The 14,892-nt window shown below is 43.8% G+C and overlaps 1 protein-coding gene across 3 annotated transcripts in view; it reads left to right on the forward strand.

Moving 5' to 3' along the window:
- Positions 1-295: 295 nt before the first annotated feature.
- BCLAF3 (BCLAF1 and THRAP3 family member 3) overlaps positions 296-14,892 on the forward strand; it is a 35,945-nt gene continuing 21,348 nt past the window's right edge. For 2 of the 3 annotated variants that reach the window (XR_003924382.1, XM_030020771.1), the window contains exons 1-5: positions 298-453; positions 8,438-8,511; positions 10,560-11,138; positions 11,482-12,147; positions 14,489-14,667. Coding sequence is in view for 2 of the 3 variants with exons in the window: in XM_030020771.1 (XP_029876631.1) it covers positions 8,471-8,511; positions 10,560-11,138; positions 11,482-12,147; positions 14,489-14,667 (1,465 nt within the window). In the remaining variant the exon portion in view is untranslated. Of the gene's footprint in view, positions 454-8,437; positions 8,512-10,559; positions 11,139-11,481; positions 12,148-14,488; positions 14,668-14,892 lie in introns of all 3 variants that reach the window. The other variant, XM_030020772.1, reaches the window with a different exon arrangement.

Raw genomic sequence — 14,892 nt, forward strand, 5'->3', positions numbered from 1 at the left:
AGGTGGGGTAAAAAAAACCCCCAAAAAACCCCACCAGCGAGGCCCTGCCTTCCCGGCACCGAGCGTCGGCCGCCGCCTCACCCGCCAGGCAGGCCGCGGCAGCCGCGGGGCGGTGCGCGGCCTCACCGCAACTCCCCCCCCCCGGCCCGACCCCGCAGGGTTTTCGGGGAGGAGCGTCACGGCAGCTCGGGGCTTCGCAGCCACGGAAAGGCCCCTCCGGACCCGCCGCACGGAGCGGAGCGGGGCGGCAGGCTCCGCCGCCGACCAGGGCCCGTCCCGGCCGCCCCTCCTCTTCCGGGCCGCCCGCCCTTTCTCTCCGCCGCGCCCGTGAGGGAGCAGCCGCGGCCGGCGCGGCCCGCCGGGACCCGCCCCGCCTCCCCGCCGGGCACCTGCTCGGGGCGGAGACGGCGGCGGTTCTCCGGCTCCGGGCTCCGGTAGCGGGCCCCGCTGGCGGTGAGTGAGTGAGCGAGCGCGGGGGGCCCCGGCGGTCCGCGGTGGGGCCTGCTCAGGCGCGGCCCGGGGGAGGAGGAGGACGAGGAGGGTTGGGGCGGGCGGCGGCGGGGCCCCGGGGCTCTCGGCGGGGGCCGGGGTGCGCCGAGCTCCGCCACACCGCGCACCCCCCCCCCCCCCCGCCCCGGCCCTTCTCCCCCACGGCCTGATTTCCGTCTTGGCCTGCTTCCGCTGCGCTTTCCCGGTTCTCTTGCCTTCTTCGTGAGTCGCTTCGGCGGCGTCCTCTTCCCTACCCGCCTCTGTGCCCGTGGGTGTCCGCGCACACCCACACCCACCAGTGCCCCTGCCGTTTGTGGCACCGGGGGGGGGCACGCCGCACCAGCGTTCGGCCGGGTTGGGGGGGCCGGGAGCAGAGGACGGAGCCGGTGCCATGTCCGTCCCCCCCCCGTGTCCTGAGTGTTCCAGAAACCCCGCGTTTTCCTCGTTCCTCGGCGTTATGTGTTGTCACGCACAGATTTAACACCGGTTAGCGCGGCTGTAATAACTTAAGGCAGTGCGGGTTTTGTACCGGCGGTCGCAGCTTAGTTTTAGCCTGGTACGCCTTCAGGATGGAGTCAAACCAAAGCGAGGTGAATTAGCGCTGATTTGACCAAATCCGTGGGTTTCGGTACTTCTCACGTTGGTTCGGCTGATTGCGCTCGGACACGTCCGAGGGGGCACCAGCAGCGTCTCGGGAGGAATCGGCGACAGCAGTCTCCTCGCTTGGCTCAACTCCATCCCGAACAGCAATGCTTCGTTTTTATCGCAATTCTTGGGCGCCTCGAGTCGCTCGTAAATATCGTTTAGGTTCCTGAATTACAAAGGTTTTAAAACAAAGGCTGCTCAAATTGCTGGGAGATTTTTAATTACCTGCTTACCTTGGGTGTTTGTGGGCCTCAAGGAAAAGTGAATCTTTCGTGAAAGTTTTGCTGGGTGTGGATGGCAGGAGGAAGAGCATGGAAGAGGATGCCAGCAGGGGAGGGGAAGAAATATGCAAAAGGCACAGGAGGATCTCCGGTGACAGAAGCCACGTTGTGTCAGGCTGTGAGACACAGGACTGGGCAGAGAGGGGCAGAGAACATGGATGACTAAGTCTTTCCCTTCGTTGTCATCTTTCCACACTGAAGGACTAATCAGGAGCCGTGAGGATTTTTTTTTTTTTTTTTAAATATTGGTGTTGATGAGGTGAGCTGAAATTAATTAACTTCCTTTAGAGGCACACCCTGTTATCCTGATAAACAGCTGCCTGCCTTAATGAGTGTCCATGCACTCCTCCACATCTGCCTTCAGCAAAATAACTGGTATTTCTGCCATCGCTCTTGTAAGAGCGATCAAACCAACTCTCCATCCGCCTGCGCTCTGATGAGATGGGCTTGATGTCGGTGCAGGGTTGCCTTGTGGGTGTTCACCTGTCAGGGGGTAACGTAGGCTGGGTTGGTGTCGCAGCAAGCTGGCAAGCGATGCGTTTGCACGCAGTTAGGTTTGCTTTTCCTCTCAGGTGGCAGCAGGCGCTCGCTGTCTGCAGGGAAGGGAGGAAACGTGCTGGGAGCCTTCCAGCAAGGGCTCATTTCTCCGGCGTGGCTGGGGAAGGCAGCCCGGACTTCCCAGCCTCCTGGCAGCGCTGCTGCGTGGCGTTGCCGATTCTGAATAAATAAGGGGTTTCTTTTTTTTTTTTTTTCTGGTGTTTTTGTGACTTAAGGTGAAAAAGCAAAGGTCTCCATCGCGGTTTGTACGTGTTGGAGAGCTTTCAGTACGCAGGAAGTTGTTGTGGTTTGTCTGCAGGACTATGACAGGAGTGGATTTAACGCGCTTCTGGCATCCCCTTAGAAACTGCTAGGCAGAAGTGGCTGGGGATGGTGCTGTGACATTTAAGGCTCTGTAACAGGCGGGTGTTAAAGGCCTCTAATTCGATGCATTATAGAAATGGCTCACCAATGTGTTTGTGGGTTGTGCTTTCTTTGTTTAAAAAAACCAACAACCAAAGTGTTTATTTGAGAGCGAAATACCTAATTTATTATGTGATGCAGATTTATCCTGCTCAGTCTTTCCAAGTTGGCATTGTAATCTGTTTTTCTGCAAAGGTGAGGCATCGCCTGCTAATTAGTGTCATTAAATGGGTTAGTTTTAAATGAGAGCACACCGAGCTTAAGTTACACGCTCAGTAGATCTACTCAGTTATTCCTTTGCTCAAATGTGCAGAGGCTGGGGAATACTTTCTGTGTATCCCAAGGAATTGCTTAAAATTTGTTTAGTGGTCCATTAAGAAGTACTGTGTGCTTCAGCTAGGCAGGTACTTTCTGTGCTAGGTCTTCATCCTACTGGGAGTGTAAGGAGGAACAATAATTTTTATTTTTATATATATAAAAAGATGGATACTGTGTATAGCAAGCAGAGGGGAGTGACGCCTGCGTGCTGGCACTGCGTGGGATGGTTACCTCGCTAGCATGAGGCCTGGTTGTCTGTGAACGATCCTCGGTATGGGGATACAACCTGTGTAAAGGCTGCCTTCCCCAGCCTGTGCCAAAGAAAAAGGATAACGCTGAGGAGGAGGACAGAGCGTTCTCTAAAGCCATGGTAGCTGTGGTTTCGGGAGGCCAGAGGGGACCCTATTTCTCAGCAGGCAAACTGGAGCGTTGGAGCTCGCCTCTCTCGGGTCGTGGCACGCTTCGGCAGGAGCGGGGGCTTGTGGTGCTGCCTCCCACCATTGCTGCCCACCATGCCCAGTTGGAGATGCTGTGGACCAGATCAGGAAACTTGGTAAACGTAGCATGGGATAAAAAGAGAGAGAACAAAAGGAAAGGGGAAGGAAGAAAAAAAAAAAAAAGGAATAGCCCTGTCGTCTCCCTGGTGGTGTCATCTCCAGGCTGTGTTGGCAGTGCAACTGAGGCTGCGGTGGTCTTGGGGTGCTGCCAGACCTGACACAAAATATTGTGGAGATTCAAAGCATAACCCTGGAGGTGTGGAAGGTGCTCTGAGAGTGACCAGGAGAAGGGATGTCTAATTAGAAAGAGCACTCACTGAATATCAGAGAGCCGTGAGGAAACTGAGGACAGAAATTTGGATCTCGGTCGCTTGCATTGACCTGTTACCTGCTGTGGTGTCTAAAAGAGGGAATGCTTTAGAAATCCCTCAGCCGAGTTCCATTTCCCTTAGCCGGAGCGGTGTGTGTGCGTGTCCTTGAGTTAAACAGCTGTCCTAGCTGATAGTTTCCAAACCTGCCACATCTGTCCCGCCCTGAGGCGACGTGCCTTGAGTTGGGAGTCACCTCCGTGGGCTGGCAGAGCTGTAACTCGGCTCCACTGCTCCCTGGTGCTGCGATGCTGGAGCATGGGGCAGGGTTGTCCTGCGCACTTGGTGACATCCTCCAGCCCCTGCGGGGTTGTGGGTGGTGGGTGAAGGTGCCAGTTGGGAGCTGTGGTTGTGAGGTTGAAGGTGTTTAGTAGAAAAATCGGGGAGAAATGGGTGTATGCATGGCCTAGTGCAGCACCGGGAACCTCTGCCTGTGGTGATGGTCCCCCAAGCCAGTCTGGGAAGCATTGGCTAAAGGAGATGTGAAGTCCTGTTGCACGTTCTGAAACGTTCAGGCTGGTTTGCTGGGAGATGTTTCTCTGTTCTTAGGCTCTTTTCTTGGGCATTAGCTGTTGGAGGTGGCAAGATGTGCGTGGAAGCTGAATGGGCAAGAACATGCCAGGCTGTATCCCGCTCGGACGATGGCTGGGGTGGGAGCCGCATGGGACATGAGCCTTTGAGTCGGCTATTACAACTTACCTACTAGAAAAGTTGCCAGTTCTATGCTTTTCACTTAAGGATAGGGTAAATGGCGTTCTGTATTGCAGGCTTCAAGATCTTTCCTTTTTTTTTTTAAGTCTGGATTGCAGCCGAGCTTTTAATTTGATTGTATTTCTGTCAAATACTTGGCTGTCTTGGTGTTGAGACTCTCAATTCCTGGTTTCTCTTTCTTGACAGACACTGCAGCAATAAACGCTTTGGTGTGTCCCTCGCAGCTTCCAGTTGATCCCCGCCTAGAAGACAGTCAATGAAAAGCTTGCAGCTGCTTCTTATCTTTTTGGGCAGAGAGAATAGTGAGCTGGGTAGCTTTTGCAGCAAGGGTCAGTGTCTGTCTTCCTGTCTGCTGTGTGACCCAGGCTGTGAAAGACTCGCTTATCCCTTCCAAAAGATTTGGGAGGCAGTGGCAATGGCCGTCAGGCAGTCCCTTGCAAAGGGGTGAGGAGTGACGTCTCCCTTCGCTACAGGTGAAATGGCAATTGAAAAAGCGGCTCCTGGACGGTGGGCACTACTACTGTTGACCTGCCCTTCGCGTGTCCTGCGTAGGGTTTCTTCCACGGTCTGTTGTAGGTGACAGAAGGCGCCCAAAAGGCGTGTAACGCAGTCCACGTATTTATGGTCTGTTTACAGGAGAGTTAACTACTTCTACTCAGTCTGTGCTCTATCTGCAAGGTTTTAGCTGTTTGGGGCTTGCTGGTGTGGGGCTCTTTGCATTGGGAAGAGCTCCAGTTGCCATCCATTCAGCCAGATGACTGCAGTCATTTGTGATTTCTTGTATTTCATGCTGGAGAAAATCAAGGAGATTGAAGATTGTTCTGTTCAGGAGAGCAAGTTGTTAAAAATTCATAGCCTTTCTGAAAGAACGTGTGTTCAGGTTGGCGCATCCCGTACAGTGTCTGGCCGTTTTCAAGTTACTTGTCTCAAGATACTCCTTTCAGGTTTGTAGTAGATAGGTACTACAAGAATTTCATACTTGTCAAAGCACTGATCTCTCAAGGGTGGAATCAGAGGAGAGCTGGCAGCAGGCTTGAGGCCATTTCTCCTGAGAGGGAAGTTGTGTGATTTCAATTCCAAAAGTCAAGGAAAAGAAAATAAAGGTGGTGTTCCCATTAATATTTAAAAACTATCTAAGCACAGTTACTGATAACTCTTCCAATGAGTCACTTATTGTTGTAACACAACAAACGCAAGCAGCAGAATGAACCTAATAATGCTGCTTCCTAGTTAAAAAAAAAAAAAAAAAAAAAAGTTCTTCATGTTTTCACAGTGACAGCATCCTGTAAAGTACAGCAGGAGGACTTTGACAAAATTCAGAACCCAGAGTGTAGCAGGTCCTGGCACCTCCGCTCCAGCATGACCTGGACTTTCAGAGGCACCTGGATGGCTGACTCGGGAACCGTAGGGCTTTCACTTGAATCAAGTAATTCTGCTATAGACAGGCATGCTACCCAGTACCATCCTACAAAAAGCTGGAACAGTATTGCTGGTCTAGGGGAGGTGATTTCAACCTGAATTTAGCAACGTGCTTACAAATTCTGTATAGATCAATTTGTGATTCTGGTGTTACGCTGGGAGTCTTGATTGGGGTTGAGTGTCTGCTGCCTTCGTATGCTGCGTATTGCATCTTGAATCTCACTGCGAGGAAATCATATTGCATGGGTCACTTTTTAGGAGGTGCATTGAAACAAATGAATGCTTTCTTTCTCGTAAACAAGAGGAGTGTCTTCACTGGAAGTTACAGTAGTCCTCTTTATCCTAAGGCAAGATCTAGGACATGCTGTCACAGTCCTTCTTGCGCTTTTAGTACAATTGTTTAGCCAGTCTCGAAAGAATAAGGAATCTCTCGTTATATGTTCAGTTTCTAGCTTGATCGGTCTGCGATGAGAGATCCCTGCGTATCAGGTTCTGTACGATGGCTGGGTGGGGTTTAATGGTACTTTATGTAAACACCAAAAAGACAACTCACTTGAAAACGAAGGATAAAGTTCAGAACTGAAGGGAAGATAGAAAGAAAGAATTTGATTGGCACATAAAACACTGTCACTTTTTGAAGTTTACAAGAAGAGGGGGTAGCAGTGAATCTTTGAAGCTTGGGGGACAGGGACCTCTTTTTGAAATGTGTTAAGTCAGGGGCGTGTTGTTTTGTTCCCGAAACACTGTTCGGTTTGGTAAGGTGTGTTTTTATGGGTGAGAAATAGGAAAGTATTTTGGTCACAGTATTACTTATATCTGAAAAATAGTATTTAATATGAGTACTGGCATTGGAGCGTCATATTAACTTTGGCTAGTATGATCTTTGAGTAAGAAAAGGGCCTGAACTTAATTCATGCTATGCAGTCCTCACATATATGCCTTTAGTGTCTAAGAGGCAATGCTAACTTCATATTTGGAAATTCAGGGAACAAATATTATATGTTGTCTTTGGGGTGCTTTGGGCTTGGGTGTGTTTTGTTTGTTTTTTTTTTTTTGCTTTGCTATCCCTTGCAACACTTCTTACAACTTCATGCCTTAGATGGAAAGATTCATTGTGGAGAAAATACTCTCATGGTAAACAGGAGACTTTTGAGATTTAAAAAAAAACTTGAGGGTTTTCTCCAGAACTAAGCTATTGCTATGTCTTGCAAACAATAGCCCGGTTAGCTTATGGTGCAACTTCATGAGCAGGAAGTGAATGTTTCTAGATTCACTCCAAAAGGGAGTAGGTGGCTTGTCTAATGTCCATCTGCGGTGGTAGGCATCAGAAGTATGCTGTATGTTCTCCTCTAAGATACTGCCGGTTTAGCCATGAGCTAGTCATACAAAAAAATCAGATGTAGCAAGGGGAATATTTTATTTGACCAATTAGTGTGATTGGAGGGGGGGCAGCTAGGCACTGGGTCAGGTGTGTGGGTGCACACTACTTCTTAAAGCTTGCTGGTTTTTCTCCCCCTTCAGTTTTAGTTGGTCAGGTAAAAGATTTAGTTAAAGAAATTATTTGAGCACTGGGAGTGTCAGAAAGGCTTTACCTGGCCAGTCCAGACTAGTTTTGTGTCTCCATGAGCGTCTGTGAGCAAATACAGAAAATACTGGAGCACGTATAGAGTGACATTGACCTGGGCATATTCTTCCAGTTTCAAGTGACTGGTTGTTCATTAATTTCAGAGCTGTTGATGGATCTGTTTTTGTATCTATTTATATTCCTGGCCTTTACAGCATCTCGTGGTAATTAGGAACTGTAGGCATGGTTATGCGGTCCAAATGCCAATTTTTAATCAGTTACCTGATAATTTCACTCCGCTTTAATCCTTGTGTTTGCTAAATAATGAATAGTCATTCCATTCCTATTCACCAGTCACGTTACTGGTGAGTTTGTATAATGTCCTTTCACCACTTGTTTTCCGAGTTTCTAGTACCTTTTTGCAAAGAGGAGTAAGAAGGGTAGATTCTGCTGATATGTTTCTCATTCTCCCATAGCTTTTATGAGAAGGGATGCCCAGAGCTACTTCCAGGATTCAGGAGCAGTGCTTTCTGTCATAGTGCATCCACTGTACGTTTAAATGTGCGTCTAGGTAGTAGGTTATTAACAAATTAAGTAGAAAAATGAAAAGTGATCTTTTTGCACAGGGTTTTATTTGGATGAAGCGTATGATGATACAGCAGTTAAGACTTGATGGAGCAGTTAAAGCTTACAGCAGGTCTGTAACCATGTAATAATATCAGTGTATGTTACAAATTTGCAGTTCAGTATATATGAAGTTCAGAATATAACTTGATGCAAAAACACTTTTCTTTGTAAACTTGATTTTAAAGCTGGCTGTCTCTTCCCTCTCTATCGTCTATAGCATTTAATACACACTAACAATTGCAGCATTTTTTTCAGTTGCTGCAGGTTGCTTGTGAGATTATTAACATTTAAAAACAGTGAATAGACAGCATACAAAATGGAGAGAAAAAGAGAGCAATGGTCAAATATTTAAATCTTTGTAAAGAAAATAAGCTGTGTTCTGAGATCAGCAATTAGGAAAAAAGTTACTTGCCTTAAAATGTGAATTAGAGGAACCTAAAAATATGCCTCACCCCAACCTTGAAGCATCTAATGCTAGACTTGTTAAAAACAACTGTCCCTGTTGCAATTTGCTGCGCCTTTCTGTTATCACACTAGTAAATTGTATCATTTTTACAGCTTCAAGAAACTCATATAAACACGTGAGAGAAGATGACAAGATCTAGATCAAGATCACCACGATGGAAACCAAGGTAAATATTTATTTACAACCTGTGTTCTGAAATGTAGCTCTGTATAAGGATTTATAATTAGGACTTAAAACTTGCATAAAAGAAAGAAAATTGCATCCAGAATTGCAATTTGTAAAGTGTATTTTATTAACGATGATTTGTTTTCCAAACTGAATACCTTGTGCAATTTTTTTCCCCAACCCAGAATTTTATTATGATTTTTTTTTTTTTAATAAGCTAGAGGTGTTAAAGTTTTGCTGTTCGCCAAGAACCTTGTACAGCTTGTGTGTTTTGGAACTTGGAACTACCTTAAGCACAAAATCCAAGCACCCAACTAGTTAAGGTTATTTTTACTCAAGCACCGCCTGGTGCACTTAATGTCCGTAGCTCACTCCTGTTTTGCCTGTTGGTCTACAGGGAGGGCCAGATCGACTGTTAAAAAAATACTTCTTAGTTCAAACACCTCAGGCTTTCTGAGCCATTGGGGCTGATCCGCAAATTGATCTTCAGCACAGTTAGATATGCCTTGCAGCATAAAGCGAACTGGAAACATGGGAGTCAGCGCCCTTCTTTTTGGACGCTGTCCTAGTAGCGTGTGTCATTGATGTATGTCACCAGAATAACATCCAGGTTACTCCATGCCGCCAGTTACCTGCCTCGTTTTTAGGACTTGCAATGCCAATTCGAGATGGTAAAACTAGGAGGCTGGAATACAATTTTAAGCTTTCAAGAGCTGTTAGTATGTAATATGAAACTACTTTTTTTGCTGGTTTGGGGTTTCTTTTCTGAACAGCCTGTTATTAAGTTGTGATGACCAAGACCAAGGGAGTTTGTTGGATAACACAGAAAAATGTGTGTGAGTTTTTGCTTGTTTGTTTTTAAAAAGAGAAATCCTATCTACTTCCATACTAGATCGATAGTTGTGTATATGTCCTTTGAGTGAAGGGCAGGGAGGAATGCCTCAGCTCTCATTAAAGGCAAGCCTTAACCGCAGCAATGTGGGGTGGCAGCAGCGGTATGGGTGCTGTGGGAAGTTAGCCATTATAGTTTTAGGAAGACCTGTGGTTCTGAGTTTGAACTCATTTGCAGAAATGGAGCAAATAATTATGCCAGATTGTGTGTTTGCAATATGTGTACAAAGGAAGTGACTTCCTTGAATTTTTTCAACTTATATTTTTCAATTTTTTTTTTATTAGAGTGTATCAAGAGTGTACAGTGAATACTTGAATACAAGCAGAACTGTTACGTGTGGGATTGGTTTCTGGTTCTTGCTAGTGGCTTGTACTGCTTTTATTTAAGGAGGTTTTGGCTAAAAACTCTTAATAGGTTGCTTTCATTTTTGTAACTGTAAGTGAAAACGCAAAGCTGAGTGATGCAATTGAAGGAGCAAAAGCTGCAATAGGTGTGGAAGTGCATATTATACATGTGTGTACATGTATGTACCTGTACACACAATTATACAAAAAGACCAAAACATCTTTCTCAAATTCGGTCTTTTCTACAGGAAAAAGCCTACCTGTGTGACATTTTAAATATTTATCTTATGATGTTTTCAACCAGTTTTGGGGGTTGTTTAGGCATGCAAAGAAAACCCAAAAAGGTAGTGGGTTTTGTTTGGGTTTTTTTCCCCTGCTTTGTTTGTTTGGTTTTGGGTTTGTTTTTTTTTCATTCCTTTATATGCTTTTTTTCCTTCCCCTTTTTTCTCTTGGCACTGAAAAAGATAGGGAATGCTTGAGAAGTGTGAAAATGTGTATAACAGTTGCTTTCAATGTAGTGGAAACTTCATATATATGAAATTATTTTTAGTTTGAAAGAATGCAAAGAGAGAAAAATGATTGACTTACTACTATTTCAAGTGGGCATTTTTACTATGAAAACTTCCAACAGAATAAAAGTAAGCTTGGTACTCTAGCCAGGCAAATGACACTTTGAATATCTTGGTTTTAATTTTTTTACCAGTTGATTAAAATCACGTACTAAACTGTACTTCCTTAGGGAATAAATGCTCTCGTTAAGAGGTTGATTCAATTTTATGGGACTACTCAAAGTGGATTTTATTTTTGCCTTAGGTCCTTATCTCCAGCATTTAGGAGTCCAGAGCACCATAGGCAAAGGCATGCTCATATAAATTATGACTGTGAATATAAAAGCTTTCGTAAGGACCCAAAGAAACCTATGCCTTGGAGAACAGAAGATGAAAAATACGGACAAAGCAATTCCAGGTTTGCACCTTATGGAAATAACCACCAGAGAATATATGAACGTAGATCACCTTCACCAAACCTGAAAAGAATTCCCATGGAAGATACTTACAGTCATAAGCCCTACAGAACACATTCATCTGAAAGAACTGAAAGCAATAGGAGATGCCAGTTACCACCAAAATACTCGGAAATACCATATAATGAGCATGATCGTCCGTTTTACCAACACAAAATGGAAGACAGATACATGTTTGAGCACTACAAAGTCACTGGAAATGAAAAAGGAATGAAACCTTTTCATAGACCGTTAGGGGCTTCATGTCAACTTGAAAGAAAATGGCATGAAGATGACTTGAGGCACCAGAGGTTACATGAAGAGAAGTATGGTCAGTCACCCAGAAGAGTTTCTGATGAATTTACGGCAAGGAGCTCTTTACAGAAGAGGTATAGGAATAAAATAATTAAAACCTGGGTATTGTGGTGTAAAGCCTCAAGTGAAAGTCTGTTTTCATTATAGTTGAAGATAACCACCTTGAAACACGTTGGCCACTTTGTAGTTTAATTATGGGCGACTGGTAGTAGTGAAGTATTTGTCTTTTAAGTAAATCGTATTGATGGCTAGAGTATGAAAGGATAATATTTCCCTCTTAAGAGCCCCTGCACATCTGTACCTTGGCGTGAGGGATTATGGGTTAACTTGCCACGCATTCTGCTGTCCAACATTCTGCACATATAAGTTCTCGCTTTCTTCTCTAGTGCAAGTGTAAATTGCTTTATGTCAACACAGGTATCCTGAAGATCACGATTACAGAGAATATGGGCACACGTCTAAAAGGGCTAAAGAAATGGAGAGGTATGACGGTGGAGAAGTAGCAAGAAATTCCAAGTGGAAGCAAGAACGTTCTTTTCCACCCTACGAAGAAAAGGAGGAGCAAAGAAATCTGGGTGCCCAGCCCCACCGATCGGCTGAAAGGGAGTACTCGGAGGGTTCTGTCACAAAGATAGCCTACGAGTACAGTCACAAACGGCGCAGGCATCCGGACGGGGAAAAGCTTTTTTCAGACGATAGAGCTCAGAAGTATGTGAAGCAGGAAGACCAGAAATATGGTTCTTCTAAGGGTGCCCGGAATAGCAAAGAGTTAGATTACTTTAGCGGTGGAAGAGTGAGACGGACTGAAGAAGGGCACTTCGAAGTACCTGTTAAATATAGTTCAAAGAAGGGCTGCGATGCTTGTGTTAACTCTTCCAAAATGGATGTTGATCTGAGATCTTTTAAAAACAAACCGAAGGAAAGAGTAAGGAAAGAAGGGGAATTCAGGAAAAAAGTAGATTCCTCCGATAGCCAGCATGATTCAAGTCATACTGTTTCAGATGTGAAAATGTCAGATGTCAACTGTAGGAGGGAACATCTCACAATCAAAGTGGATATGAAGAAAATGGTGACCAAGTACAGGTATTGGTTTCCCCTCACCTCTTCTTCTTTCTTCCTGTCTCTTTACAGCTTATGAATATTGGAGGAAAGCACGGTTTCTTTAAGAGGTAACCAGGACAAACTAAGGTTGTACCTTTTTAATTTTATTTTGTTTAAAATGTTAACTTGCCCAGACTGGAAACTTACAGCCTACCTCTATTAAAACAAACAAACAAACAAAAAAATCCCCTATTTCCTTTCATGGAGAAGTAGTAAGAAATGCAAAGAGCAGATATGCCTGATATAAACCTGTAGTTAAAAGTTGCTTATGATAAGTAAATGTGTTACTTGTATTTAAAAAAAAAAACAACAAAACAAACCAAAACAAAAAAAAATCCCCAAAAGCAGAAAAGCCTAGTCCTGTGCTTTTTTCCGGAATAGGATGGCATTTTTTTTGACTGAGTCATCCCTTGTTTCTTCTGAAACCCAGATAACCTTTAAATTACATAAATCTCAGGCACACATTCAGATGTTCAAGATCTCAAGTTCAATAAAGCTGTCAAAATTAGCGATCCCTGTGTTATGTTATTTATTGTTGTAACAAATGAAGTGGCAGTCTGTTGAGGCATAAGGACTGAAAAGCAGTAGAGTCTGCTTCTGTCCATCTTCTGTGTAATACGTGTGGTTGCCTTTAGCATTCCCAATGCCGGCTGAATTGGAAAAAAGTGCTAATATTATGAAAATCTAGATGATGGATACATGGTAGATAGTAAGCAGCTTGGTTTGTGTAGATTTTTGCAGGCTTTTCTGGTTTGTTGCCTTGCTGTTGCAGGCAAGAATGTCATATAATGGCAGTAATACCTTTTGGAAGGGATTACCTTCCTTTCCAAAATGATCAGCCTTCATTTTAAAGGTATTTTGCCTCTTGTCCCGAAGAACAACATCTATATCAATTTTTTTCCCTTTCAATATTTCAGAAACATGTAATACAATGGAGAGTTACAAGGACAAGTTACTGTCTGCACGTAGTGGCTAATATTAAAGACTGAGGAAAGGGAAGTGGAGTAATGGCCTCCCCCCGCCCTCCCCAGCTAGGACAAGCATTTACCTTCCTGAATGATAATTTAAGGAAAATAACTTAATTATTGTTGGGTTTTGTTGCAAGCCCACAGGACAATTCCTGTATCTTGTAGTATCTTGCTGCTGTTTTTGAAAGTCATGCACGGTGGACATGGTAATTATTTGCAGACTGAAGAAACTATGACATTGATTACAGCTAATTTCATGTGTGGAAGGTTCGCTTCCACAGGCAAAAGTGCTAAATGTTTTATTTTTTTTTAAAGATGAGAACTCTAATTTTGCAGAAGCTGATGACTGAGAATATTTGTACTGCCTACTTAAGTCATTTAACAAACACCTGATTTGAAATGACTCAGCTGAGAAGAATACTTTTATTATAAACCTGGGGAGCAGGTAGATAATTCACATCATCTAGAATTGAGATTGTTTGGATTCCCTCTTGCACGTGTTTATTTCCAGTTTACTGGGGCAAATAGGTGACTTCTGGCACCTGCTAGAGGCTATTTCTGATACAATTTCTGTATAAAAATTCTAGTCTTGTTTGCTTCAAACAGGATGGGCAGGGCAATAATCACTTTGCAGAATGCACAGTAAACAGAGTCTTCATCCTAAAAGCTTTTACATGGGCTGTTTGAGTCCTCAATTTATCTTTCCAAATGACAAGCATTTTCCTTGTAATGAGAACAGCAGGATTTTTAAAGTGTTAGCTACCTTGTCAAAATAATTCTTAAGCAGCAATGCAACCATTTGGGGCGTAAGCTTACTTAGAATGAGTAAAATTTGACAAAAAGATGCTGAACACGTTCTTAAGTTCACACACTGCCACTGGAAAGCTGTTTCACTAGGCTCAAGTGATGATTCAGTTCCCAAAGATGCTGTGAGATTTTTACATCTCTGAACTGTTCTTGAAAATTATCTGGTAGCTCCTTCTAAACAAAGACATGCATGTAATCGCCTTCCTGAATTGTACTGTAGTAGTATATCGGGATCTTCATTTGCATGTTTTATTTGATGATCTAGATGAATTAAGTTCAAAATTCACAAATTTCGTATTACGTACTTCACTGAAACCGAAAGGATTCCTGAGAGTGTAGTCATATCTCTTTGTATTTTATTGTAGCTTTTCTTCCTTATGGCCTTATGAGTTTTTTATTTAAAAAAAGGAACAAAATGAGATTTCAGTTTCATCACACTTATTCCTAAAATGAACTTCTTAATTTATTGTTTTGTTCTACTTGTCTATTTGAAGTTTTCGGATACAGTGAATTCTTTTAAAGTGAATATCTGTAAACTTTTATTCTAGGACTGCCTCTAGTCATACTACAGAGAGACAGATGTCACGTGATCTGGTTGCTGTTGGCAGGAAGAATGAAAATTTTCATCCGGTGTTTGAGCACATGGAATCTGTAACACAAAATGTTGAAAACGACCCATCAAGAGAATTTACTCAGGAAATAATCACAATTATCCATCAAGTTAAAGGTGGCTGTAATATTTGGGGTATATGTATGTGTTTAGATATTTATAGTTATTCAAACCAAGTCTAATGAATTGGATATGCTGTCCTTGTAAATATTAGGTGTTTGCCTTTTGGCTTCATTTGTGTTTTGGCTTCATTTCCTGTTAAGGAAAATGTAGGTTGAGGATTTAAAGTAGTTGGGTGGAGAATGATTGCAAGAAGATCTCCGTCCATAATAGAGGCAGTAT

Source organism: Aquila chrysaetos, chromosome 7, assembly GCF_900496995.4.
Source record: "Aquila chrysaetos chrysaetos chromosome 7, bAquChr1.4, whole genome shotgun sequence".
Classification (NCBI taxonomy): domain Eukaryota; kingdom Metazoa; phylum Chordata; class Aves; order Accipitriformes; family Accipitridae; genus Aquila; species Aquila chrysaetos.